Consider the following 27,532-nt stretch of genomic DNA (forward strand, 5'->3'; position numbering starts at 1 on the left):
CATCCCCTCTAGGGGAGCTTTGCACAATGCACAGTTTTTCCCTAACCAGCTCCTGTAGTAAGTGTGCAAGGCATGCTGGGATGGATACACCCCCTAGATTTGCTCTTTCTTCCCAGTGTGTGTATGGAGTTCGGCCATGTTGGGTGTATGTTACAGCAGGAATGTGTATATCAACAAAGGGATCGAACATAATATGTGACTTGTGATCAATAAATCCTGGCTGATAAATAGACGGTATGTTATTGTAAGTCAGCTATCAACAAACATAACAGGTACTCGGTATCATTATACAGAGCGACATGTTGATTATCAGTGTATAGATACTCAGTATTATTATACAGAGCGACATGTTTATTATAAGCGTATATATACTCAGTATTATTATACAGAGCGACATGTTTATTATCAGCGTATAGATACTCAGTATTATTATACAGAGCGACATGTTTATTATCAGCGTATAGATACTCTGTATTATTATACAGAGCGACATGTTTATTATCAGCGTATAGATACTCAGAATTATTATACAGAGCGACATGTTTATTATCAGCGTATAGATACTCAGTATTATTATACGGAGCGATATGTTTATTATCAGTGTATAGATACTCAGAATTATTATACAGAGCGACATGCTTATTATCAGCGTATAGATACTCAGTATTATACAGCGACATGTTTATTATCAGTGTATAGATACTCAGTATTATTATACAGAGCGACATGTTTATTATCAGTGTATAGATACCCAGTATTAGTATACAGAGCGACATGCTTATTATCAGCGTATAGATACTCAGTATTATACAGCGACATGTTTATTATCAGTGTATAGATACCCAGTATTAGTATACAGAGCGACATGTTTATTATCAGTATATAGATACTCGATATCATTATACAGAGCGACATGTTTATTATCAGCGTATAGATACTCCGTATTATTATACAGACTAGTGACTACATTATTATTTGGATATGGTGGGGTATACCAGCAGTCCCCTCTAGGGGAGCTTTGCACAATGCACAGTTTTTCCCTAACCAGCTCCTGTAGTAAGTGTGCAAGGCATGCTGGGATGGATACACCCCCTAGATTTGCTCTTTCTTCCCAGTGTGTGTATGGAGTTCGGCCGTGTTGGGTGTATGTTACAGCAGGAATGTGTATATCAACAAAGGGATCGAACATAATATGTGATTTGTGATCAATAAATCCTGGCTGATTAATAGACGGTATGTTATTGTAAGTCAGCTATCATCAAACATAACAGGTACTCGGTATCATTATACAGAGCGACATGTTTATTATCAGGGTATAGATACTCAATATTATTATACAGAGCGACATGTTTATTATCAGTGTATAGATACTCGGTATCATTATACAGAGCGACATGTTTATTATCAGCGTATAGATACTCAGTATTATTATACAGAGCGACATGTTTATTATCAATGTATAGATATTCAGTATTATTATACAGAGCGACATGTTTATTATCAGCGTATAGATACTCAGCATTATTATACAGAGCGACATGTTTATTATCAGTATATAGATACTCGGTATCATTATACAGAGTGACATGTTTAGTATCAGCGTATAGATACTCAGTATTATTATACAGAGCGACATGTTTATTATCAATGTATAGATATTCAGTATTATTATACAGAGCGACATGTTTATTATCAGCGTATAGATACTCAGCATTATTATACAGAGCGACATGTTTCTTATCAGTGTATAGATACTCAGTATTATTATACAGCGACATGTTTATTATCAGTGTATAGATACTCAGTATTATCATACAGAGCGACATGTTTATTGTCAGTGTATAGATACTCAGTATTATTATACAGAGCGACATGTTTATTATCAGTGTATAGATACTCAGTATTATTATACAGAGCGACATGTTTATTATCAGTGTATAGATACTCAGTATTATTATACAGAGCGACATGTTTATTATCAGTGTATAGATACTCAGTATTATTATACAGCGACATGTTTATTATCAGTGTATAGATACTCAGTATTATTATACAGAGCGACATGTTTATTGTCAGTGTATAGATACTCATTATTATTATACAGAGCGACATGTTTATTATCAGTGTATATATACTCAGTATTATTATACAGAGCGACATGTTTATTATCAGTGTATAGATACTCAGTATTATCATACAGAGCCACATGTTTATTATCAGCGTATAGATACTCAGTATTATTATACAGAGGGACATGTTTATTATCAGTGTATAGATACTCAGTATTATTATACAGCGACATGTTTATTATCAGTGTATAGATACTCAGAATTATTATACAGAGCGACATGTTTATTGTCAGCGTATAGATACTCAGTATTATTATACAGAGCGACATGTTTATTATCAGCGTATAGATACTCAGTATTATTATACAGAGCGACATGTTTATTATCAGTGTATAGATACTCAGTATTATTATACAGCGACATGTTTATTATCAGTGTATAGATACTCAGTATTATCATACAGAGCGACATGTTTATTGTCAGTGTATAGATACTCAGTATTATTATACAGAGCGACATGTTTATTATCAGTGTATAGATACTCAGTATTATTATACAGAGCGACATGTTTATTATCAGTGTATAGATACTCAGTATTATCATACAGAGCGACATGTTTATTATCAGCGTATAGATACTCAGTATTATTATACAGAGCGACATGTTTATTATCAGTGTATAGATACTCAGTATTATTATACAGCGACATGTTTATTATCAGTGTATAGATACTCAGTATTATTATACAGAGCGACATGTTTATTGTCAGTGTATAGATACTCATTATTATTATACAGAGCGACATGTTTATTATCAGCGTATAGATACTCAGTATTATTATACAGAGCGACATGTTTATTATCAGTGTATAGATACTCAGTATTATCATACAGAGCGACATGTTTATTATCAGCGTATAGATACTCTGTATTATTATACAGAGCAACATATGTATTATCAGCGTATAGATACTCAGTTTTATTATACAGAGCGACATGTTTACATCGGTGTATAGATACTCGGTATTATTATTATACAGAGCTACGTGTTTATTATCAGCGTATAGATACTCTTTATTATTATACAGAGCGACATGTTTATTATCAGTGTATAGATACTCAGTATTATTATACAGCGACATGTTTATTATCAGTGTATAGATACTCAGTATTATTATACAGAGCGACATGTTTATTGTCAGCGTATAGATACTCAGTATTATTATACAGAGCGACATGTTTATTATCAGCGTATAGATACTCAGTATTATTATACAGAGCGACATGTTTATTATCAGTGTATACATACTCAGTATTATTATACAGAGCGACATGTTTATTATCAGCGTATAGATACTCAGTTGTACCATAAAGAGCGACATTTTTATTATCAGCGTATAGATACTCCGTATCTTTTGTAAATAAAATTTTTATTGGGATTTTTTGTTTTTGTCAGTTGCATAGATCATGTAGTAAAGTCATACTATAAAACACTGAGACACGCAGGTCTCATATAGTAAATGCGTTGGTGTAAATGGTGAGCAGACTCGCAGGTCCACATACTCTGAACAAAACAAAGAGAATTGCAAGTCACAAACCGGCTACAGAATATCATGCATGTTTTAACAGAGCCTCTTATTCTTTCCTCTCTATCTCTCCATTTCTTTCATTAACATCATGCTGCTGCCGTTCCATGTCTTGGTAAGTTTACATTCATTGTGGCCGGGCTGGGCCATTTCACAATCGGCCCATGTATGCCCAGAGTAACTAAGCCAGTGCGGAAGGCAAAGTTACCCTTTCATCCCCCCAAGTCCCGTCTGATGTCTATATGTCAGTAGTCTCCGGAACTCAGCCTGGTAGACAACCGTCAGCCAGTGTGTCCAAATGTCTCTATAAGTCTATTAGCGGTGTTGTGCTTTAAATGTTAGTTCCTTAAGTCTTCAGAGGTCCTCCATCTTATTGAACCATACTGTCAAGGGAGGGGGTATGGCTTTTTTCCAGAACAGAGGCAACACTTGTTTTGCGGTGTTCAGTATGCTAACCGTCAGGGTATATTTGTACACCGTTGTCGGTGTGGTAGTTTTGTATAAGGGGTGCAAGGCTGGTCGGAAGGGGGGCGGATTGTAAGAGAATTTTATGATTTCACCAATTGCCTACCAAAAAGGTGTTATCCTGGGGCATTCCCACCAGATGTGCAGGAACATTCCAGTACTGGTCCCGTAGAACCAACATTTGTCCCCCAGAGTTTTGTTCAAAGACCGTAGGGCCTGTGGGGTCCTGTACTATAATGTAGGCCGTCTCCTAAATTGTACTGGCAAGTGCACAGTGATGTACTAAATCACAGATCTAACCCCACTGCTGGTCTGTGAATATTCCCCTAGACATGTTTCCCATTTGCCCATGTATGAGGTGTGGGGGGGGGGGGGGGGGGGATTTCTATTTTGTAGTTGTAATGAGTACAGATAGGATATTGCATGCGGTAACGTGGCTGGGTTGTCCGTTAAAGTTTCAAATGGGGTCAATGTCCTAGCTAAGTTAGGAGTTTGTGGGATGCTGTGTTAAACTGTTTCAGTTGTTCATGCCTCCGTTTCTGCATAAATGTGTGGTGTGCGCTATCTACCAGCTCACCAAGAGGTTTCAGTATGTGTCAGTCTTGTATTCGTGACTGTGGAAGTAAGCATGTGAAAGCTTACTTCCACAGTCACTCTGGGTTATTTGTCAGGGGGAAAAAGGGGAAGGGAAGGACAAAAGCTCCATTCTAGTAGCATTCCTATGCCATTCTTCTAGGGTGGTCTTTACAAAAAGGTTGGTGGCGTGATAACTTCCTGTTCTCCACATTAATGCCTTAAGAGAGCCCCCTGTCTTGGCCCATTCCAGCACTCTCTGTAGGTGGGAGGCCCGGTAGTATAATTTAAATTCTGGCACAGCCAGCCCACCTTCTTCCTTTGGTCTTGTCAATAGTTGGTGTCAGGATCGGGACAGGGATCCAACACGCAGAGTACAAACAGTAGCCAGATACGTATACCGGACCTTAGAATGGCCGGACTAACGTAAGTAGTACAGTATAGAATGGTCAAAGCCAAGCCGAGGTCGAGGGTAACAGAAGACAGGTAAGCGAGAGACAAGCCGAATCAAGGGTAACAGAGATAAGCAGAGTAAGGTAAACAAGCCGGGTCAAAACCAAAAGGGATAATAGAATACACAAGCACTGAGTGACTAGAACAAGCTAGAACCACGACAGGGCAATGAGCTAATGAAAGAAGCTCTGTTAAATACCCTGTTCAGAGCAGTAACCACGCCTCCGAGGCGTCCTGATTGGTCCTGCAGCAATTGACTGACAGGTCGTTCCGGGGGAGTGTCCTGATGATGACTTCCTGCCTAGATGCTGTAAAAGGCAGTCACTCCCTCGCGGCCGGCCTTGCATGACCGGATAGACCGCGGGGAAGGGAGCCATCAGACCGTCTGGATGAAGGAACAGTTAAGTCTCTACCTCTTTCGGAGGTAGAGACCACAGGTACCCTGACAGTACCCCCCCTCTCAGATACGCCCACCGGGCGGAATACACCAGGGCGAGAAGGGAATCGAGAGTGAAACGCCCTGCGGAGACGGGGAGCATGCACCTCCTCCTGAGGTACCCAACTTCTCTCCTCAGGACCATAACCCTTCCAATCGACCAGATATTGCAGTCTCCCCCGGGAGATTCGAGAATCAACGATGGAATTGACCTCATACTCCTCCTGACCCTCCACCTGAACTGAGCGAGGAGGGGCGATCGTGGAGGAGAACCTGTTACAAATTAGTGGTTTTAGCAAGGAAACATGAAATGAATTCGGAATGCGTAAGGCATTAGGCAACGCTAAACGATACGCAACTGGGTTAATTTGAGACAGTACCCTGTAAGGTCCAATATAACGAGGAGCAAACTTCATGGACGGCACTTTTAGGCGAATGTTTCTAGTACTTAACCATACTCTATCGCCTGGAACAAACACCGGTGCTGCCCTTCTACGTTTGTCAGCGTGTTTTTTAACCAGCATAGAATTGTGCAGAAGAATTTGTCGAGTCTGATCCCACAACTTCCTTAAATTGGCAACATGAACATCCACCGACGGTACCCCCTGAGAAGAAGATTCCGAAGGAAGGATGGAAGGATGAAAGCCATAATTCAAGAAAAAAGGGCTAGAATGCGTAGAATCACAAACGAGATTGTTGTGTGCAAACTCCGCCCAAGGAATCAAACCGACCCAATCGTCCTGGTGCTCAGAAACGAAACAACGCAAATATTGTTCGACCTTTTGGTTAGTGCGTTCAGCAGCTCCATTGGACTGAGGATGATAGGCAGAGGAGAAATTCAATTTGATGCCCAGTTGGGAGCAGAACGATTTCCAAAAACGGGAAACAAATTGGGAGCCTCTGTCAGAGACAATTTGGGAAGGTATCCCATGCAAACGGAAAATCTCCCTAGCGAATATCTCCGCTAATTCGGGCGAAGATGGGAGTTTAGCTAAGCCATTTTAGTAAATCTATCCACCACAGTGAGAATTACAGTCTGCTTTTTGGAGATAGGCAGATCAACAATGAAGTCCATTGCCAGGCAGGACCAAGGCTTTTCAGGAACCTCTAAAGGGTGCAGAAATCCGCATGGAAGCGAATGGGGTAGCTTGGTCTTGGTACAAACTTCACATGCCCCGATGAATTCTTTAATGTCTTTACGTAAGTCAGGCCACCAAAAATCTTTAGAGACCAGAGCATATGTCTTGCGGATGCCAGGATGCCCAGCCACCTTGCTGTTATGGAGACAGCGTAGTACCTCCAGTTGGAGAGCGGCAGGAACGAAGTGTCGATCCCCCGGAGTCTGTTTGGGTGCCAAATGCTGAAACTTCATGATCTCGGAAAGCAATGGAGAGTGAATCCTGAGATTAGTGTTCGCGATGATATTCCCCTTAGGAACTATGGAGGACAGGACTGGTTCAGTTATAGTGGATGGTTCATATTGACGAGACAAAGCATCGGCTTTAGAGTTCTTAGAACCAGGCCTATATGTAAGTACATAATTAAAGTGAGTGAGGAATAAGGACCAGCGAGCCTGCCTGGCGGATAAGCGCTTAGCCTCCCCAATATAAGACAAGTTCTTATGATCCGTTAAGATAGTAACAGGGTGTAATGTCCCTTCCAGTAAATGTCTCCACTCCTTTAAAGCCTTAATGACCGCTAACAGTTCCCTTTCCCCGATGTCATATCTGCTCTCAGGCCCAGAAAATTTCTTAGAGAAGAAACCACAAGGGTGTAACGGTTTGTCCACCCCTAACCTTTGAGACAGAACAGCCCCAACTCCTGTCTCAGAGGCATCGACTTCGAGCAAGAAAGGCAGAGTCGTATCAGGATGGACTAGAATAGGAGCCGAGGCAAAAAGTTCCTTGAGAGTCTTGAAAGCACCAAGAGCTTCCTTAGACCAGAACTTAGTATCAGCCCCTTGTTTGGTCATATTGGTAATAGGCGCAATGATAGAGGAGTATCCCTTAATGAAGCGCCTATAGTAGTTGGAAAAACCAATAAATCTTTGGATAGCCTTGAGTCCTTTGGGCAAAGGCCAGTCTAAAATAGATTGGAGTTTTACAGGATCCATTTTAAAACCTTCCCCAGAAATCACGTACCCAAGAAAGTCTACCTGAGACTGATCAAAACTGCACTTCTCCAATTTGCAATATAGGCCATGTTGCAGCAGCTTGTGTAATACCTTTCTGACCTGTCTATGGTGAGTCTCAATCTCCTTAGAGTGTATTAGTATGTCGTCCAGGTAAACAATAACACAATCATGCTGAAACTCCCTAAGTACCTCATTAATCAAATCTTGAAATACTGCAGGAGCATTACATAGTCCAAATGGCATAACAGTGTATTCGTAGTGGCCATACCGGGTATTGAATGCCGTCATCCACTCGTGACCTTGCTGGATTCTCACCAAATTGTAAGCCCCTCTGAGATCTAACTTGGTGAAGATTTTGGAGCCCTTAAGACGATCAAATAACTCGGTAATAAGTGGGATAGGATAGGCATTTCTGACAGTTATTTTATTCAAGCCTCGGTAATCGATACAAGGTCTCAGCGTGCCATCCTTCTTCTTAATGAAAAAGAACCCAGCCCCGGCCGGAGAAGAAGACCTCCTGATGAATCCCTTTTCTAAATTCTCCCGAATATACTCCTCTAGAACCGAGTTTTCCTGAACAGACAAAGGATATACATGGCCCCTCGGAGGCATAGTCCCGGGTAGAAGCTTAATTTTACAGTCAAATGACCTGTGTGGCGGCAAAGAATCAGCATTTTTCTTGTCAAACACTGCCCTTAAGTCTAGGTAAAGGTCTGGTATTTGTCTTTCTGTGGACTGAGTAGGATTCTCTGGTATGTTAATATTAGCTAATGGAGAAACCTTGCACAAACACCTATCCTGGCAGCCCTGGCCCCACAAGAGTATCTCCCCTAACTCCCAATCGATAATAGGGTTATGTTTCTTCAACCATGGGTACCCCAGAACTATGGGAACGTAAGGAGACGAAATGAGCATAAGAGATAAATTCTCCACGTGTAGGATACCAACATTTAAATTAATGGGTATGGTCTCACGAAAGATAACAGGGTCTAGTAGTGGTCTACCATCTATGGCCTCAACGGCCAAAGGTGTCTCCGTTAGCTGGGATGGGAAATTGTTTTTAATAGCAAAGGCTTGGTCGATAAAATTCTCAGCAGCACCGGAATCTATCAATGCCATAGCCCTTACTACTTCCTTCCCCCAAGTTAAGGAAACTGGTAGCAGAAGTCTGTGATCTTTATAATTAGGAGTAGAGGACAAAATAGAAACACCCAAGGCCTGTCCTCTAGAGAGACTTAGGTGCGAGTGTTTCCCGGGCGGTTAGAACAGTTCGAGAGTACATGGCCCTTGGCTCCACAATACATACACAAACCCTCTCTTCTCCTGTACTGTCTCTCCTCCTCAGAGAGGTGGGTATGACCTATCTGCATAGGTTCAGGAAGCAAAGATACCGTGGAGTCAGGACTTGGAAAAGCGGGGGCTAACCTAAAAGAAGGTCTCCGGTTCCTCTCTCAAGTGTTCTGTCTCTCTCTTAAACGTTCATCTATACGAGAGATGAACGAAATTAAATCTTCTAAATTCTCAGGGAGTTCTCTGGTAGCAACCTCATCAAGGATTATATCAGATAGGCCATTCACAAATACATCCATATACGCCTGCTCATTCCACTTGACTTCTGACGCCAGAGACCTGAACTCTAGTGCATAATCCACCATTGTTCGGTTCTCCTGTCTCAGGCGCAACAGTAATCTGGCTGCATTAACCTTTCTACCTGGAGGGTCAAATGTTCTTCTAAAAGCAGCTACAAATGCGTTATAGTTATAAACTAATGGGTTATCGTTCTCCCATAGTGGGTTGGCCCATCTCAGAGCTTTCTCAATAAGTAGGATGATAATAAATCCTACCTTTGCCCTATCTGTAGGATAAGAGCGAGGTTGCAATTCAAAGTGGATACTAATTTGGTTTAAAAAACCACGACACTTCTCTGGAGCCCCACCATAGCGTACTGGGGGGGGTAATGCGAGAAGAAGCACCCACTGTGGCTACCTCTAGACCTGAACCGACAGGAGAAACAGGGGTATTACGTATCTCCTCTGGTGGGTTATTGGCATGAGATAATAGAGTCTGTAGCGCAAGCGCCATCTGATCCATTCTGTGATCCATGGCTTCAAACCTAGGATCAGGAGAAGCCCGCTGACTGTTTGTACTTGCAGGATCCATTGGCCCTGTCGTAATGTCAGGATCGGGACAGGGATCCAACACGCAGAGTACAAACAGTAGCCAGATACGTATACCGGACCTTAGAATGGCCGGACTAACGTAAGTAGTACAGTATAGAATGGTCAAAGACAAGCCGAGGTCGAGGGTAACAGAAGACAGGTAAGCGAGAGACAAGCCGAATCAAGGGTAACAGAGATAAGCAGAGTAAGGTAAACAAGCCGGGTCAAAACCAAAAGGGATAATAGAATACACAAGCACTGAGTGACTAGAACAAGCTAGAACCACGACAGGGCAATGAGCTAATGAAAGAAGCTCTGTTAAATACCCTGTTCAGAGCAGTAACCACGCCTCCGAGGCGTCCTGATTGGTCCTGCAGCAATTGACTGACAGGTCGTTCCGGGGGAGTGTCCTGATGACGACTTCCTGCCTAGATGCTGTAAAAGGCAGTCACTCCCTCGCGGCCAGCCTTGCATGACCGGATAGACCGCGGGGAAGGGAGCCATCAGACCGTCTGGATGAAGGAACAGTTAAGTCTCTACCTCTTTCGGAGGTAGAGACCACAGGTACCCTGACAAGTTGGTATGCGAGACTCATATGTGTCTGATTATCAGCGACTTGAGAGACGTGAAAATAGCTGTTGGGATGTAAATGGGCAGCGTTTGAAACAGGTAACGGATACGTGGTAGCAAGTTCATTTTTGTCACTGCGATACACCCCTGCCAGGAAAGGTGTGGCAGCTCCCACTCTTCAAGGTTCCTCTGAATCCTGCATTATATTGGGGAGCATCGTCTCTGGCAAGGTAACAAAGAATATCAAACCATCCACGTACGTGCCCACCTTATGCGATGTGGGTCCCACTTTGAGATCCTTGATGTTGGGATTACATCTCGCGGCCTGGGTGAACAGCGCAAGGGGAAGGATAAAGAGCCGCAGAGTCAGCGGGCATTCCTGTCTAGTGCCATTGTGGATCTCAAACGGGTCGGTGAAAGTCCCGTTTATGCAGACCCTCTCCTTGGGGCCATCATACATTGCTGTGATTCATGCGTACATCTTGGAACCCATACCCAGTGACTGAAGTGTGCGAAAGAGGAAGTCCCAGTTTACTCTTTCGAAGGCCTAATCCGCACCCGTGGATAGCAGCAGAAGGTCCTGCCCAGTTCTCTGGGCCTGATGGATCAGCACCAGTACTCTTGTGGTTTGATATCTAGCTTCTCCGTGAGGAACAAAGCCCACTTGGTCCGGTTTCAACAGCAGAGGCAGGTAGGGTAGCAGTCTGGTTGCCAAGATTTTAGCGAAAAAATTCAAGTCGCAATTCAGAAGAGACAATGGCCAGTAGTTGGCACAATGCTCCAAGTCCTTGCCTTAATTTGGTATCAACCTCATGTCAACATCTGAGAGGGGATCTTCTGACCCTACATGAGCGAGTTGTATGCCTCCAGGAAATATGGGAACAGTACGCCCGCAAATAGAAACATAGAATGTGACGGCAGAGATGAAGCATTCGGCCCATCTAGTCTGCCCAATTTGAAAAAATACTTTCATTAGTCCCTGGCCTTATCTTATAGTTAGGATAGCCTTAGGCATTTCCCACGCATGCTTAAACGCTTTTACTGTGTTAACCTCTACCACTTCAGCTGGAAGGCTATTCCATGCATCCACTACCCTCTCAGTAAAATAATACTATATTTAAACCTTTCCCTATAATTTAAAACTATGTCCTCTTGTTGTGGTACTTTTTCTTCTTTTAAATATAGTCTCCTCCTTTACTGTGTTGATTCTCTTTTTGTATTTAAATGTTTCTATCATATCCCCCCTGTATCGTCTTTCCTCCAAGCTATACATGTTAAGTTCCTTTAACCTTTCCTTGTAAGTTTTATCCTGCAATACATGAACCAGTTTAGTAGCCCTTCTCTGAACTCTGAATACTATGGGAGGGGGGGAGAGAATACTATGGGGGGGAATACTATGGGAGGGGGGGAGAATACTATGTAAAGGGGGGGACACTATGGGATGAGGGGGGAACACTATGGGATGAGGGGGGAATACTATGGAAAGGGGGGGGACACTATGGGAGGGGGGGAAATTTCCTGGGATTTCCTTCTAAAAATGAGGTGCGTGTTATACGCCGGTGCGTGTTATACGCCGATAAATACGGTATCTCTGTTAATATAATTTTATTATATTATGGCTCTTTAAATGTTTTACTATATCTTAAGTTATTTTATGAATATATTTTCTTTATAAAATGGCTCTTATAATGTGTTATTATATTTCATATTGTTTTATGTACTCTTATGATTATATATACACTATTTGATTTTTTATACATTAATTTCCCCCCCCCCCCTATTTATACTACTATAATCAATATTCCCTATATGTATATATATATATATATATATATATATATAACATGTCTAATTATAGTGCTTTTACCTAGTGATCAACTAATCTATACAGTATGTCTATTTATATTTACAGACATTATGAATTTCCCCTATTTCCTCATTCCCACAGACGAAAGGGCGCTCTAAACTACATTTCCCATGCGCCCTTTCGCCGATCTGCCGACGTGCCGATCTCTGTTCCACTCCTAGAGGAGTGCATGCCGCCAACCAATAGGACGGCTGCACTACCTCACCAGCCATCTCACGCCGATCACGTGACTCGCACACTACAATCCCCAAGATGCTGTGTGAGTCACGTGACGCGCATTTTTTTTAATTTTACCGTAACTATGTTTTAAAACCTCGTTTTAAAGTATAATTTAACCCAAAAGGATAGGGTATTAAGTACATTAAGATGCATACTTTTATTCAAAGTTTTTATTTGTTTTTTGTAAAAATGTAAAACTGTATGATTCTGATTGGCTGCCAAGTAATGATGTCATCTTGGCACCATTTTTTAAAGTACTAGTGTACCTATATAAATTCTTTATGTGCCAGGTTATATGTTATCCCATTTTTGATAAAGCCCCAGCGGTGAAACGCGTTAAATGGTTATTTATATTGTGTTATTTTAAAAATAAATGATTTTTGGTTAGACAATTGTACCACTATCATTTTTTACACACTATTATTACTATTTATTTTTATCCTTTCCTGGCATTTTTATACTACATATCCTGAAGTGGGGATTATACCACTAACGCTATTTCTAAAGTGCAGTGAGACCTGCACTTTACTTGTGAGTATATTTTATCTTATTTTATTCACCACTTTTAAATATCAGCAGAGAGCACTATCTGCTGTTTTTATCTCCTTCTTCTCCTGAGAGTTGGACGTACCCCTTGGAGGACAAGCACCAATATATCCCGTAAGCGGGGATTATACCGCTATATGCCTACAAACCCTGAGCTGGCTATAGCTCACCTAAATGTGAGTGTAACATATATATTTTAAATACTGTCACATTAAGCGTATACACTCCGCACGATTAGTCCTTTCACCTTGTGTCTTCCATATCACGAGACGGTGGGAACTACTACAACAAGAGAACCTACCCCCACAGTGGAATTAGTGACTATACCTTACTATACTATATCTTATTTCCAGACACCCATTGGAACTTGTGACGGAACCATCCGTCTGCCTAGTACTTTTGTGGATTCGGCTATTTTAGGCCATCCGTCTAAAGGACTGATTTGGGATGTTATAAAGTATGTTTTACCGTTCCAGCCTGTTTTCCAGCCGTTCGCCTCGTTTCGCACGAACTCCCTGTCTAACATATGGGTGGCCGCCATTTTGGGACTGTTGCACGTGTTCGCGGCCATCTTGTGTACGAACAGCGGTGTTTGCCTGTGAACGCGTGGAACTAAAAACGGATACCCAAACAGGCGAACACCGCTGAGACCTCCATACACCCAGAAGTTCGTGTTGGAACAACCGAACGACGAGCCATTCGGTAGTTACTTGTAATCAGCTATGGGGAATCCAGCGAACTCAGAGACAGTTGTGGATGATAAGGATTTCGTGTGATTTTAACCGGCGAACGGAGACCGACTGCAGGGCCGAAACTTGTGGAACTCTTTTCGGCTAGAAGATCCGTGCAGTCGGTCAAAACTTCAATCGTCCATAACTCCCGAACCCCTTAACCGAATGGGCTAAGATTTGGACAGAGTGTTCCCCTAACCAAGACCTTTCAAGCGGTTTTGGGGTACATCCATAACTGGGGTGAATTATTGTACAGTTTAATTGTGTTATGTGATTATCTGAGGGGAGGAGAGGTGGGGGTGTTACCCTGTGTATAATTGGTTATTTTCATTGTCCCCCTGGGAGTGCCCTGTGTGTGCCTTTTCCTAATAAAAAGCAGGCTGGATGTTCCAGTCCTCAGATCTTGTTTTGACCCTCAACATGGAGCTTCAGTCTCGTTATTGGAGGGATTCTTATTTACGCTCAAGGACTATTATTGGGAACTTATGCCGTTTGGTGGATATCGTTACTCGAGAGATTACTACTTCCCCTGGTTATGGTTCGTGGATTATACAGTATACGAACAAGGACTTGATACGGTGAGAGGGGAAGGTAGACTAAACAGTGACTTACTTATTAAGACAAAAGGTGTCTTAACAATTGGTGGCAAGCGACGGGATGAATCCCACAACACAGAAGGAAAGAAATGCAGTATGAACAGTTAAGACGTGCTACTCTTAAGGACATAATAGAACGCCGAGGTCGATCAGCAAGCAATTTAAAGAAACGAGAAATTATTGCTTTGCTAAGGGAAATGGATGCAACACAGGGAACGGAGAACGCTAATGTGCCCAGCAGTTTGGATTTAACACCCGAGGAGATACAATTTAACCGGGCAGTGCAAATAAGGCTGGCACACTTTGGCCCCAACCCCTCAGCAGACATTGTGGAACGTGTGCAAGCTGCAGTAGCAGCACACCAAGCGCTCCAAGGAAGAGGAGCTGCAGCAGCAGAGGTACCCAATAACGATTCCGGAAGGAAAAAGGTACCATTTGCTGCATTCAAAAACTTTATTGAAAATGAAGGAGAGATCGATGGGTTCCTGGCCGATTTTGAGAGGCAGTGTGCCCTCCATCAGGTACCCACAGACCAATGGGTCACCATCCTCTCTGGGAAATTATCCGGCCGGGCTAGTGATGCATTTCGGGCCATCCCAGAGGAGGAGATCACCAGCTACCGGGCAGTGAAGGATGCGCTCCTAGCCAGGTATGCGGTGACCCCAGAAGTTTACAGACGGCGCTTCAGGGAAACCAACAAACAAAGTGGCGATTCGTATGTGGAATGGGCCTGCAGAGTTCACCGTACTGCAACCCACTGGATGGCAGGATGCCAAGCAGTATCGGGGGAAGAGGTACTACAGGTATTCTTACTGGAACACTGTTTCGAGAAATTGCCTACCGGGGTTCGGGAGTGGGTCAGAGATAGAAAACCCTCTACCCTAACTGAGGCGGCCCGGTTGGCAGACGAATATACTGATGCTCGCAAACTGGACAGTACCGTGGTTAAAGTTCCGACCAGAGTGGAATACCGACCAGCAGCCCCCCCGATTCCAACAACCTACCAACCCCCAGTGCATCGCAGCCCAGTAGTACCACCGTCCAATAATTATGTACAGCCATCCAAATTTAATGCCCGGGATTATTCCCAACCCATCCGGTGCTTTCTGTGCAAACAGTTGGGACACAAGCGCCCGGAGTGTCCGCTGAACCAAGCTAACCAAGCTCAGTCCTGGAGGAGATCAGCCAACCCGAATCAGCGACCACCACAGCCTGCTGCTCACTGTGTAGAACAGGATGAATTCTGGGGTATCTTGCACGAAGCCGACCCGGTGCAAGCCGCCCATCAGGACAATCGCCAGCAACACCGGCAGACTGTGAAACTAAATGGCCGAGTGGTAAATGGACTTAGAGACACAGGAGCCACCATGACACTGCTCCAAAAGAACTTGGTCTCAGAACACCAGCACACCGGAGACACAGTGGCCGTGAGGGTAGCAGGGGGAGCCGTATTCCGGTTACCTGTTGCCCGTGTTCACCTGGACTGGGGAGTGGGCGCTAGACACGTGGATGTTGGGGTTATGAAAGACTTGCCCGCTGATGTGCTTCTTGGTAATGATTTGGCCCCTTTGGTTTCGGCCTATGCTCCAATGGGTCCCTTGGACGTTAACCCAGTGACTACTCGCTCTCAGACCCGTGCCTCTGGAACCAGCCCACCTGCCGAGGAGGCCCAGGTAAGACCCTTTTCCCCGACTGACACCTTAGCTCAGACCCCCTTACGTTGGGATTCCCCAGAGGAGTTTGGGAGGGAAACCCGGGCAGATCCTACCTTACAAAAGTACAGGGACAGAGCAGACGCTGGAGAAGAAGGGATAGACGGAGAGCGGTATAAGTGGGTGGGGGACAGGCTATACAGAATCCCGAAACCTTCCCAGAAAAAGATAGCCCCTCCGCAGAACCACCACCAGCTGGTGGTACCCGCGAAATACCGGCAGGAGCTTCTGCGGATAGGGCACGATGTCCCTTTAGCAGGACATCTAGGGTCACGTCGCACAGCCTATAGGATCTCCTAGAATTTCTTTTGGCCCAACTTCAACCAGGCTGTACGGATATATTGCAGTACTTGTGACACATGTCAACGGGTAGGGAAATGGGGGGACCACCCTAAGGCTAAACTATCAGCGATGCCTATTATAGGGGAGCCCTTTTCCCGCATAGCTGTTGACATTGTGGGTCCACTGGCCAGGGCTAGTCCATCAGGCAAGAAGTATATTCTTACTGTAGTGGACTATGCCACTCGCTATCCAGAGGCAGTAGCGCTGTCGAACATAGAGGCAGAGACAGTTGCTGATGCCCTGGTGAGGATTTTTACCCGGGTTGGGTTCCCTAAAGAGATCCTCTCCGACCAGGGAACCCAATTTACTGCGGTGCTCACCCAGCAGCTGTGGAAAGTATGTGGCATTAAACCCTTGCTTAGCTCGCCTTACCATCCACAGACTAACGGTCTCTGCGAGCGTTTTAACGGTACCCTCAAGCAGATGCTGAGGACCTTTACGGACACTTGCAGGGACTGGGAGAGATTCTTGCCGCACCTTCTGTTTTCATACCGGGAGGTGCCCCAGGAATCTACTGGGTTCTCCCCTTTTGAGTTACTGTATGGGAGACGGGTCCGCGGACCCCTAGATCTCATCCGGGGACACTGGGAAGGGGAGACCGAGCAAGAAGGGACCCCCATAGTACCATATGTTCTGGAACTTCGGGACCGCATGGAGAAACTGTACCTGATGGTAAGGGAGAATCTCCAGGCGGCCCAGGGGAAACAGAAGAGGTGGTACGATCAGGGTGCCAGACAGCGAGCCTTCCAGGTGGGGCAAAAAGTATGTGCTCAAACCTGTGAAGGCCAACAAGATGCAAGCCTCTTGGCAAGGCCCGTACAGGATAGTGGCGCAGATCTGCGATACTACCTATTTGATAGCCAGCTGTTCCGACGAAAGGGTCCAGAGATCCTTTCATGTGAACATGCTGAAAGAGTATCAAGAACGACCTGAGAACATTGCAGCTGTATGTGCCCCAGCTGCAGATGACCCGGAAAATTTGTCTCTCCCTGATCTATTAGAAAGGGACCCCCAGACTGACCTCACCTCCCTCGTACAGTTAGGAGACAGGTTAAACCCCACAGAAAAGATCCAAGCGAAACAGTTGTTATGGGAGAAGCAAGCAACTTTCTCCCAGGAGCCAGGTTACACCCACCTCGCTATACACAAGGTAGAGACCCCCGGACAGACCCCCTTACGACAGCCGCCCTACCGTATCCCTGAAGCAGTCCGAGATGGAATGCGGAAGGAGATACAGGAGATGACCCAGCTTGGGGTCATCGAACCCTCTGACAGCCCTTGGGCTTCGCCTGTAGTCCTAGTACCGAAGAAAGATGGGACCACCCGGTTCTGTGTGGACTACAGGCGACTCAACGAGCGGACTACCACGGACGCCTACCCGATGCCCCGGGTAGACGAATTATTGGATCGTATTGCCAGGGGACGTTATCTGACCACCATAGACCTATGTAAGGGCTACTGGCAGATTCCCCTGGCCGAGGATGCTATCCCCAAGTCGGCCTTCGTCACCCCATTCGGCCTGTACCAATTTAGGGTCATGCCTTTTGGGATGAAGAATGCCCCGGCTACTTTCCAACGGATGGTGGATAGACTCCTGGATGGCTTCCAAGAATTTGCCTGTGCATACTTGGACGACATAGCGATCTATAGTGGGTCCTGGGAGGAACACCTGGTACACATAGGGGTAGTGCTGGATAAGATCCGGGCCGCTGGCCTGACATTGAAGCCAGAAAAGTGCCATGTAGGTATGGCAGAGGTACAGTACCTGGGTCACCGAGTGGGATGTGGGAACCAGAGACCAGAGCCCGCCAAAGTAGAAGCGGTGGCTAACTGGCCCACACCCACTACTAAGACCCAGGTATTGGCCTTCTTAGGGACAGCGGGGTACTACCGACGTTTCGTTCCTGACTACAGCTCTATTGCTAAGCCCCTGACCGATCTGACGAAAAAGAATTTGCCTAAGCAGGTCCTGTGGTCCCCGGCTTGTGAAGCTGCGTTCCAGGCACTGAAGCAAGCTCTCGTGAATGCCCCTATCTTGGCTGCCCCAGTCCCTAACAAACGCTTTCTCGTTCACACAGATGCTTCCATGTATGGACTGGGGGCTGTGTTAAGCCAAGTTGGGGAAGATGGAGGAGAGCATCCTGTCGCATACCTCAGCCGAAAATTACTACCCCGAGAAGTGAGTTATGCGGCAGTTGAAAAAGAATGTTTAGCCCTAGTCTGGGCATTGAAAAAGTTAAGTCCCTACTTGTATGGGCAAGAATTTTCCCTTGTAACAGACCATAACCCCCTCGTTTGGCTTAACCGGGTCTCAGGCGACAATGGGAGACTGCTGAGATGGAGCTTGGCATCACAACCGTACAATTTTACTATTAGCTACAGACCCGGTAAGCTGAACGGAAATGCGGATGGCTTATCACGACAGACCGACATATCCACCACCTCGTAAGTCCGGACATCCCCAAGTTGACCCGCCACAGGGTCAAGCCGGGTCTGCCGGAGTGTTCCACAAGGGGGGAGCCGTGTGACGGAACCATCCGTCTGCCTAGTACTTTTGTGGATTCGGCTATTTTAGGCCATCCGTCTAAAGGACTGATTTGGGATGTTATAAAGTATGTTTTACCGTTCCAGCCTGTTTTCCAGCCGTTCGCCTCGTTTCGCACGAACTCCCTGTCTAACATATGGGTGGCCGCCATTTTGGGACTGTTGCACGTGTTCGCGGCCATCTTGTGTACGAACAGCGGTGTTTGCCTGTGAACGCGTGGAACTAAAAACGGATACCCAAACAGGCGAACACCGCTGAGACCTCCATACACCCAGAAGTTCGTGTTGGAACAACCGAACGACGAGCCATTCGGTAGTTACTTGTAATCAGCTATGGGGAATCCAGCGAACTCGGAGACAGTTGTGGATGATAAGGATTTCGTGTGATTTTAACCGGCGAACGGAGACCGACTGCAGGGCCGAAACTTGTGGAACTCTTTTCGGCTAGAAGATCCGTGCAGTCGGTCAAAACTTCAATCGTCCATAACTCCCGAACCCCTTAACCGAATGGGCTAAGATTTGGACAGAGTGTTCCCCTAACCAAGACCTTTCAAGCGGTGCTGGACTCAAGGGTGTACCCCCTGGTTTTGGGGTACATCCATAACTGGGGTGAATTATTGTACAGTTTAATTGTGTTATGTGATTATCTGTGGGGAGGAGAGGTGGGGGTGTTACCCTGTGTATAATTGGTTATTTTCATCCTCCCCCTGGGAGTGCCCTGTGTGTACCTTTTCCTAATAAAAAGCAGGCTGGATGTTCCAGTCCTCAGATCTTGTTTTGACCCTCAACACGGAGCTTCAGTCTCGTTATTGGAGGGATTCTTATTTACGCTCAAGGACTATTATTGGGAACTTATGCCGTTTGGTGGATATCGTTACTCGAGAGATTACTACTTCCCCTGGTTATGGTTCGTGGATTATACAGTATACGAACAAGGACTTGATACGGTGAGAGGGGAAGGTAGACTAAACAGTGACTTACTTATTAAGACAAAAGGTGTCTTAACAGAACTTACCTACTATTCTGTATTTTACATATTTTTATATCTTTATATCTTTTTATTATTGTTCTAATTTATTATTGTTCTAATTTGTATTTTTTATTAATTTGTTTTATTTTATTTTGGCGCAACCGTTTTCTCTCTCTTTATTGTGTAACTTTCTATGACACCCTAAAACCTGTACATGGGGGTCCTGTTTTACTCGGGAGACTTCGCTGAACACATATTAGTGTTTCAAAACAGTAAAACATATCACAGCGATGATATTGTCAGTGAAAGTGAAGTTTTTTGCATTTTTCACACACAAACCGCACTTTCACTGAGGATATTATTGCTGTGATACATTTTACTGTTCTAATACACTAATATTTGTGTTCAGCGAAGTCTCCTGAGTATAACAGTACCCCACATGTAGAGGTTTTATAGTGTTTGTGAAAGTTACAGGGTCAAATATAAGGCTTGATTTAACTTTTTTTTTTTATTGAAATTTGTCGGATTGGTTAGGTTGCCTTTGAGAGCGTATGGTAGCCAAGGAATGAGAATTAGCCCCATGATGGCATACCATTTGAAAAAGAAGACAACCCAAGGTATTGCAAATGGGGTATGTTCAGCCTTTTTTAGTAGCCACTTAGTCACAAACACCGGCCAAAGTTAGCGTTTTTTGCATTTTTAACACACAAACAAATATAAATGCTAACTTTGGCCAGTGTTTGTGACTAGGTGGCTACTAAAAAAAACTGGACATACCCAATGTTGAATACCCTGGGTTATCTACTTTAAAAAAATATGTACATGTTAGGTGTGTTTCGGGGATTTATGACAGAAAACTGTGTTACAATGTCACTATTGATACATTTAAAATATATATATATTGAAACAGCAATTTCCTACTTGTATTTATAGGCCTATAACTTGCAAAAAAAAGCAATAAAGCATGTAAACACTGGGTGTTTTTAAACTCGGGACAAAATTTTGAATCTATTTAGCAGTTTTTTTCATTAGCTTTTGTAGATAAGTAAAAGATTTTTCAAGTAAAAGTCCAAAAACATGTTTTTTTTTAATTTTTCACCATATTTTATTATTTTTTTTAAATACAATATATGACATAATACAAATAATGGTATGTAAAGAAAGCCCTTCTTGTCTTGAAAAAAACAATATACAACTTGTATGGGAACCGTAAATGAGAGAGCTGAAAATTACAGCTAAACACAAACACCACAAAAGTGTTAAAACTGCTCTGGTCCTTAACGTACAAACATCTCAAAAACAGGCCGGTCCTTAAGGGGTTAACACCCAGTACATTTCCATTGGCAGGTCAATCCAGGTATTTACTATAATTTCAATAACACAACCTTCAAGTTTAAGTGGTAGAGGCTAGGAGTGATATATAAAAGAATAGTAGATACTTGGCACAGCCTTCCAGTGGCAGAGGTTACAGGATAACAGTGAAATTATGTGCTGCATGTGTTTAGAATATATGTGTTTAGAATGTATGTGATATACACAGTATCTATAATTTGTTCCTCTAGCATAAATGCAGATACGTGAGGCTTTATGGGCTAAATCTAATTTTGCAAAGCAAATTAAAGTAAAAAGGAGTATACACAAAATACCGTATATACTCGAGTATAAGCCGAGTTTTTCAGCCCATTTTTTGGGCTGAAAAACCCCAACTCGGCTTATACTCGAGTCAAGGTCTGTATTATGGCAATTTGCATTGCCATAATACAGACTGGGGGGAGAGGGGGGCTGGCAGAGCTGTACTTACCTGTTCTGCAGCTCCTGTCAGCTCTCTCCTCCTCTGCGCCGTCCGGTCAGCACCTCGGTCAGCTCCCAGTGTAAATCTCGCGAGAGCCGCGGCTCTCGCGAGATTTACACTGTGAGCTGACAGAAGAGCAGAACGGACGGCGCAGAGGAGGAGAGAGCTGACAGGAGCTGCAGAACAGGTAAGTACAGCTCTGCCAGCCCCCCCTCTCCCCCCACTGAACTGCCACTGGACCACCAGGGAAGGAGAGCCCCCCTCCCTGCCATATATCAAGCAGGGAGGGGGGACAAAAAAAAAATATATAAATAAAATAAATAATAATAAAAAAATAATAATAATAAAAAAAGGGTTATAAGGACCACTATAGGAGGGGGGGGGGTATAAGGACCACTATGGGAGGGAGGGGGTGGGTTAAGGACCACTATGGGAGGGAGGGGGGTATAAGGACCACTATGGGATGGAGGGGGGGTATAAGGACCACTATGGGAGGGAGGGGGTGGGTTAAGGACCACTATGGGAGGGGGGGGGGTATAAGGACCACTATGGGAGGGAGGGGGTGGGTTAAGGACCACTATGGGAGGGAGGGGGGTATAAGGACCACTATGGGAGGGAGGGGGGTATAAGGACCACTATGGGAGGGAGGGGGGGTATAAGGACCACTATGGGAGGGAGGGGGTGGGTTAAGGACCACTATGGGAGGGGGGGGGTATAAGGACCACTATGAGAGGGAGGGGGTGGGTTAAGGACCACTATGGGAGGGAGGGGGGTATAAGGACCGCTATGGGAGGGAGGGGGGGGATAAGGACCACTATGGGAGGGAGGGGGGGATAAGGACCACTATGGGAGGGAGGGGGGTATAAGGACCACTATGGGAGGGAGGGGGGGGATAAGGACCACTATGGGAGGGAGGGGGGGTATAAGGACCACTATGGGAGGGAAGGGGGGGGGTATAAGGACCACTATGGGAGGGAGGGGGGGGTATAAGGACCACTATGGGAGGGAGGGGGGGGTATAAGGACCACTATGGGAGGGAGGGGGGTATAAGGACCACTATGGGAAGGAGGGGGGGTATAAGGACCACTATGGGAGGGAGGGGGGGGTATATGGACCACTATGGAAGGGATGGGGGGGGGGATAAGGACCACTATGAGAGGGAGGGGGTGGGATAAGGACCATTATGGGAGGGGAGGGGGAAGTAAGGACCACTAGGGGAGGGGAGGGTAAGGACCACTAGAGGAGGGGTGAGTCAGGACCACTGGGGGGGGGGGGTGAAGGAACACGGGGGTGGGGAGGTAAGGACCACTGAGGGAGGAGGAGGGGAAGTCAGGACATATGGGGGGGGGGGGGGCGGCAAAAATTTTTTTGCCTACGGCGGCAAATATCCTTGCACCGGCCCTGCACACACTGCATTCACACACTGCATTCATACACACACACACTGCATTCATGCACACACACACTGCACTCATACACACACACTGCACTCATACACACACACATACGCACACACTGCATTCATTATACACACACTGTAAATAAATATTCAATTAATATATTTTTTTTAGGATCTAATTTTATTTAGAAATTTACCAGTAGCTGCTGCATTTCCCACCCTAGTCTTATACTCGAGTCAATAAGTTTTCCCAGTTTTTTGGGATAAAATTAGGGGCCTCGGCTTATATTCGGGTCGGCTTATACTCGAGTATATACGGTACTTATATTCTTTGCAATCACCATGACACCCGGAGGTCGTATTTCTTATCCATTATAAAAAATATTGACAGTTTTTCTAAATATAGCAAACAATAATGTATAGTGACAGATTGCCTTTAACTCCCAGTATATTTCTTTCAGGTGTATTTGTCAGAAGAGGTGACAAGAACAGAAAAACATGAAGCAAAGCTATGAAGAAATCTTTTAATAACAGAACCAAGGAGTCTAACACTGAAAAATAAAGCATTTTATCAGATTCCTGTATGTTCTCAAAGGAGACAGTAAACATAAACCCCAAACCTTTCTCGTGTTCTGAATGTGGAAAATGTTTTTCCACCAATGCAGTGCTTGTCCGTCACCAGAGAACTCATACAGGAGAGAAACCGTTCTCATGTATTGAATGTGGAAAATGCTTTGCCACTAAAGCAAATCTTGTTTGTCATAAGATAACTCATACAGGAGAGAAACCGTTCTCATGTATTGAATGTGGAAAATGTTTTGCCACTAACGCAAATCTTGTTTGTCATAAGAGAACTCACACAGGAGAGAAACCGTTCTCATGTATTGAATGTGGAAAATGTTTTGCCACTAAAGCAAATCTTGTTCGTCATAAGAGAACTCACACTGGAGAGAAACCGTTCTCATGTTCTGAATGTGGAAAATGTTTTAGTCAACATGGAAGTCTTGTTACACATCTGAAAACTCACACAGGAGAGAAACCTTTCTTGTGTGCTGAATGTGTAAAATGTTTTTTCACCAATGCTGAGCTTGTCCGTCATCAGAGAACTCACACAGGAGAGAAACAGTTCTCATGTCCTGAATGTGGAAAATGTTTTAGTCAACATGGAAGTCTTGTTACACATCTGAAAACTCACACAGGAGAGAAACCGTTCTCGTGTTCAGAATGTGAAAAATTATTTTCTTTTAAACATCATCTTGTTACACATCAGAGAACTCACACAGGGGAGAAACCGTTCTCATGTTCTGAATGTGGAAAATGTTTTAATCAACATGGAAGTCTTGTTACACATCTGAAAACTCACACAGGAGAGAAACCATTCACATGTTCTGAATGTGGAAAATGTTTTGTCAATAAAGCAGATCTTGGCCGTCATCAGAGAACTCACACAGGAGAGAAACTGTTCACGTGTTCTGAATGTGGAAAATGTTTTGTCAATAAAGCAGATCTTGTCCGTCATCAGAGAACTCACACAGGAGAGAAACCATTCTCGTGTTCTGAATGTGGAAAATGTTTTGTCAATAAAGCAGAGCTTGTCTGTCATCAGAGAACTCACACAGGAGAGAAACCGTTCTCATGTTCTGAATGTGGAAAATGTTTTAGGCAGTACTCACATCTTGTTGAACATCAGAGAACTCACACAGGAGAGAAACCATTCTCATGTTCTGAATGTGGAAAATGTTTCATCACAAATGCAAAGCGTGTCCGTCATCAGAGAACTCACACATGTGAGGTGATTTTATAATTCATCTATGGATTAACATAGGAATAAAATATCTTGTATTGTGAATTTTTTTAATGCTGACACAATAAATAGTAACTTTGATAGTAGCAGTCAATGATGCATTGGTACTGTGGCAACCCTGTGCTATTGTTTGGAGGCGCCTAACCTCTGCGCCACTTGGCTGTGGACTCACCGGCAAACCCAGTATACAACCCAGAATACATTGTGGTTGTATGTTCTGGCTGTTACAGAGTATACTCATTAGCCTGTTCCCCTGGTAACACACTTTAATGAATATGGTTCCTTAGCATGACTTAAGTTTGCATGATTCCAACCAAGACGTCAGCAAAGAGACAAGACACATGCTAGCAACTTGTAGGATCACTATCTCTGAGCTCCAGCTTTTATTATAAAACCACAGCACACACATGAAATGTATTTACAAGTTATTTATACCAATACGAATATGAACTGGGATCGGAGAACAGAGCTCTGACTGAGGAATGTAAATTAGGTATAGCTAATTATTCCCTGAGGACCTGTATTCTTATACCAGAACACAATAACCTTGGAAATTCCAAGAGAAAAGCTAGTTTCCCCAACCCCCATGTTAATACAGACTTCAAGCAAAGGTTGTGTTTACTTCTAATTGTCTAAGTTTTTTTTTTCCTTAGAGCATACAATGCACCTGAGACTATAACTAATAAATATACCAATTTTATTAAATATTCCAACTAGTCACTCATATTCAGCCTTCTGAAAAACATTTAATAACTTTAAAACATCTGATGTAATGTGATTATTATCATTCTTGTATTAGTTGCAAATAATATAATTGCAAAATTATTTCATACACAGGAACTGAGAGTCCCTACCTAGTCATCTAAAATTAATTATAGGTCATATGTCCATTGTATGTCAATGGTCAACAAATATGGTTCTTGTTTAGATAGATTGATGAAGGCCTGCTGTTATTATAACCTTTGACCCGGTATTCCAGGCCAGACTCCCATGTTTATTAAGAAGGGCCTCTTTCTGAATGTATTCATTTGTACAAATATAGTAAAATCCTTTGTGTAAATTATATATTACCCTCAAGTATAACCATTTTTATAAATACACAACAACAAGACCTGCACTCAGACTCCCACTACTCTTGGGTGGCAGCAATAACCAGAGAACACATCAGCCCCAATACATAAAGTAAAAACCAAGGAAAAAAATGTTAACTGCGTTTTTCCCAAATCCCTATGCATATATACACAAATGGAGGTTATTTCAATAGCCATTAGAGGTCTTCTCACCTGCCACATCAAGGCAAACCTCTTAGGCGGGTCCTACACTAACTATTCACCATGCTTCCTTGAGCTTCTGGCAAAGAAATCTGTAATGAGACAGTGTGTTATTTTTCTAAACCCCTACATGCTTATTAACCCTTAATAGGGAACACATGGGGTGGGCGGCAGCTGTGTGATACAAAAGCAAAGAGAAATACACAAAAAAAGTCCTGCTCTTGGGTGTCAACAATGACCGTAGTACACATCAGCCCCAATACGTACTCTAAAAACAAAACAAAAAAAATATGTCAGCCATTTTTATAATGTATGCCTTTAACCCCTTAAGACCGCAGGACGTACCATGCCGTCCTTATTTGGGCGGCTCTAAACGCCGCAGGACGGCATAGAACGTCCTGCGATCTTTTGTACTTACTCGGTCGGCATGGTACGTCCTGGGCGGTCTTCAGCCCCACGTGGCCGGCGGAACATGGCCGCTGCAGATCGCGGTCGGGGGGCATGCCTGGCCCCCCAGGCAGCCCCCCTGTGCCTGGGGACCGCGGTCTGCAGCTTCCGATCACAGTGACAGGCTGTCACTGCGATCGGTATTTACCATGTGTCAGACGATTTTAAAATCGGCTGACACATGGAGCCGGCCGCATTTTCACTCTGCAGATCACGGTCGGGGGACATGCCTGGGCCCCCAGGCAGTCCCCCTGCGGTCAGTGACCGCGATCTGCAGAGTCTGATCGCAGGGAGAGGCTGTCTCTGCGATCTGAATGCAGAGACAGCCTGTCACTGCGATCAGAGTTACTATGTGTCAGCCTATTGGCTGACCCATAGTAACTGCAATCAGGATCCCCCTGCAGATCGCGGTGGGGGGCATGCCTGGCCACCCAGGCACTCCCCCTGTGGCCAATTACCGCGATCTGCAGGAGGTGATCACAGTGACAGCCAGTCACTGTGATCACTGATCCTGTGTGTCAGCCAGTGATGTAAAATCACTGGCTGACACTGTCTCTGCCCCTCTCCTCCCCTATTAACCCCTGTTAAAAATAAATAAAAGTTACAAATAAAATATACTTAGATCATTTATATATATATATTATATATATGATCTATATATAATATATATATATATATATATATATATATATATATATACGCACACATTTACACATACACTAAGTGTATTTTAATATTTATATATAATTATATATTAATATCAAAATACACGTAGAAGGATATTGATTAAATATATACATAATTATAATTATATATATATATATATATATATATATTATAATAAAAAA

At 43.9% G+C, this 27,532-nt stretch overlaps 2 protein-coding genes across 2 annotated transcripts in view; both read left to right on the forward strand.

Moving 5' to 3' along the window:
• The first annotated feature begins 134 nt into the window (after nucleotides 1–134).
• On the forward strand, nucleotides 135–25,671 carry LOC134568438 (oocyte zinc finger protein XlCOF6.1-like). The gene is made up of 2 exons (XM_063427028.1): nucleotides 135–234; nucleotides 23,624–25,671. The coding sequence occupies exon 2, from the start codon at nucleotides 23,746–23,748 to the stop codon at nucleotides 24,964–24,966; it is 1,221 nt and encodes a 406-aa protein (XP_063283098.1). The 5' UTR covers nucleotides 135–234; nucleotides 23,624–23,745; the 3' UTR covers nucleotides 24,967–25,671.
• Nucleotides 1,155–27,532, forward strand: part of LOC134568429 (oocyte zinc finger protein XlCOF7.1-like) — a 409,837-nt gene continuing 383,459 nt past the window's right edge. The window contains exon 1 of the mRNA XM_063427016.1: nucleotides 1,155–1,233. The gene's annotated coding sequence lies outside the window, so the exon portion shown is untranslated. The remainder of the gene's footprint in view (nucleotides 1,234–27,532) is intronic.

The sequence above is a fragment of the Pelobates fuscus genome, chromosome 7 (assembly GCF_036172605.1).
Source record: "Pelobates fuscus isolate aPelFus1 chromosome 7, aPelFus1.pri, whole genome shotgun sequence".
Lineage (NCBI taxonomy): Eukaryota > Metazoa > Chordata > Amphibia > Anura > Pelobatidae > Pelobates > Pelobates fuscus.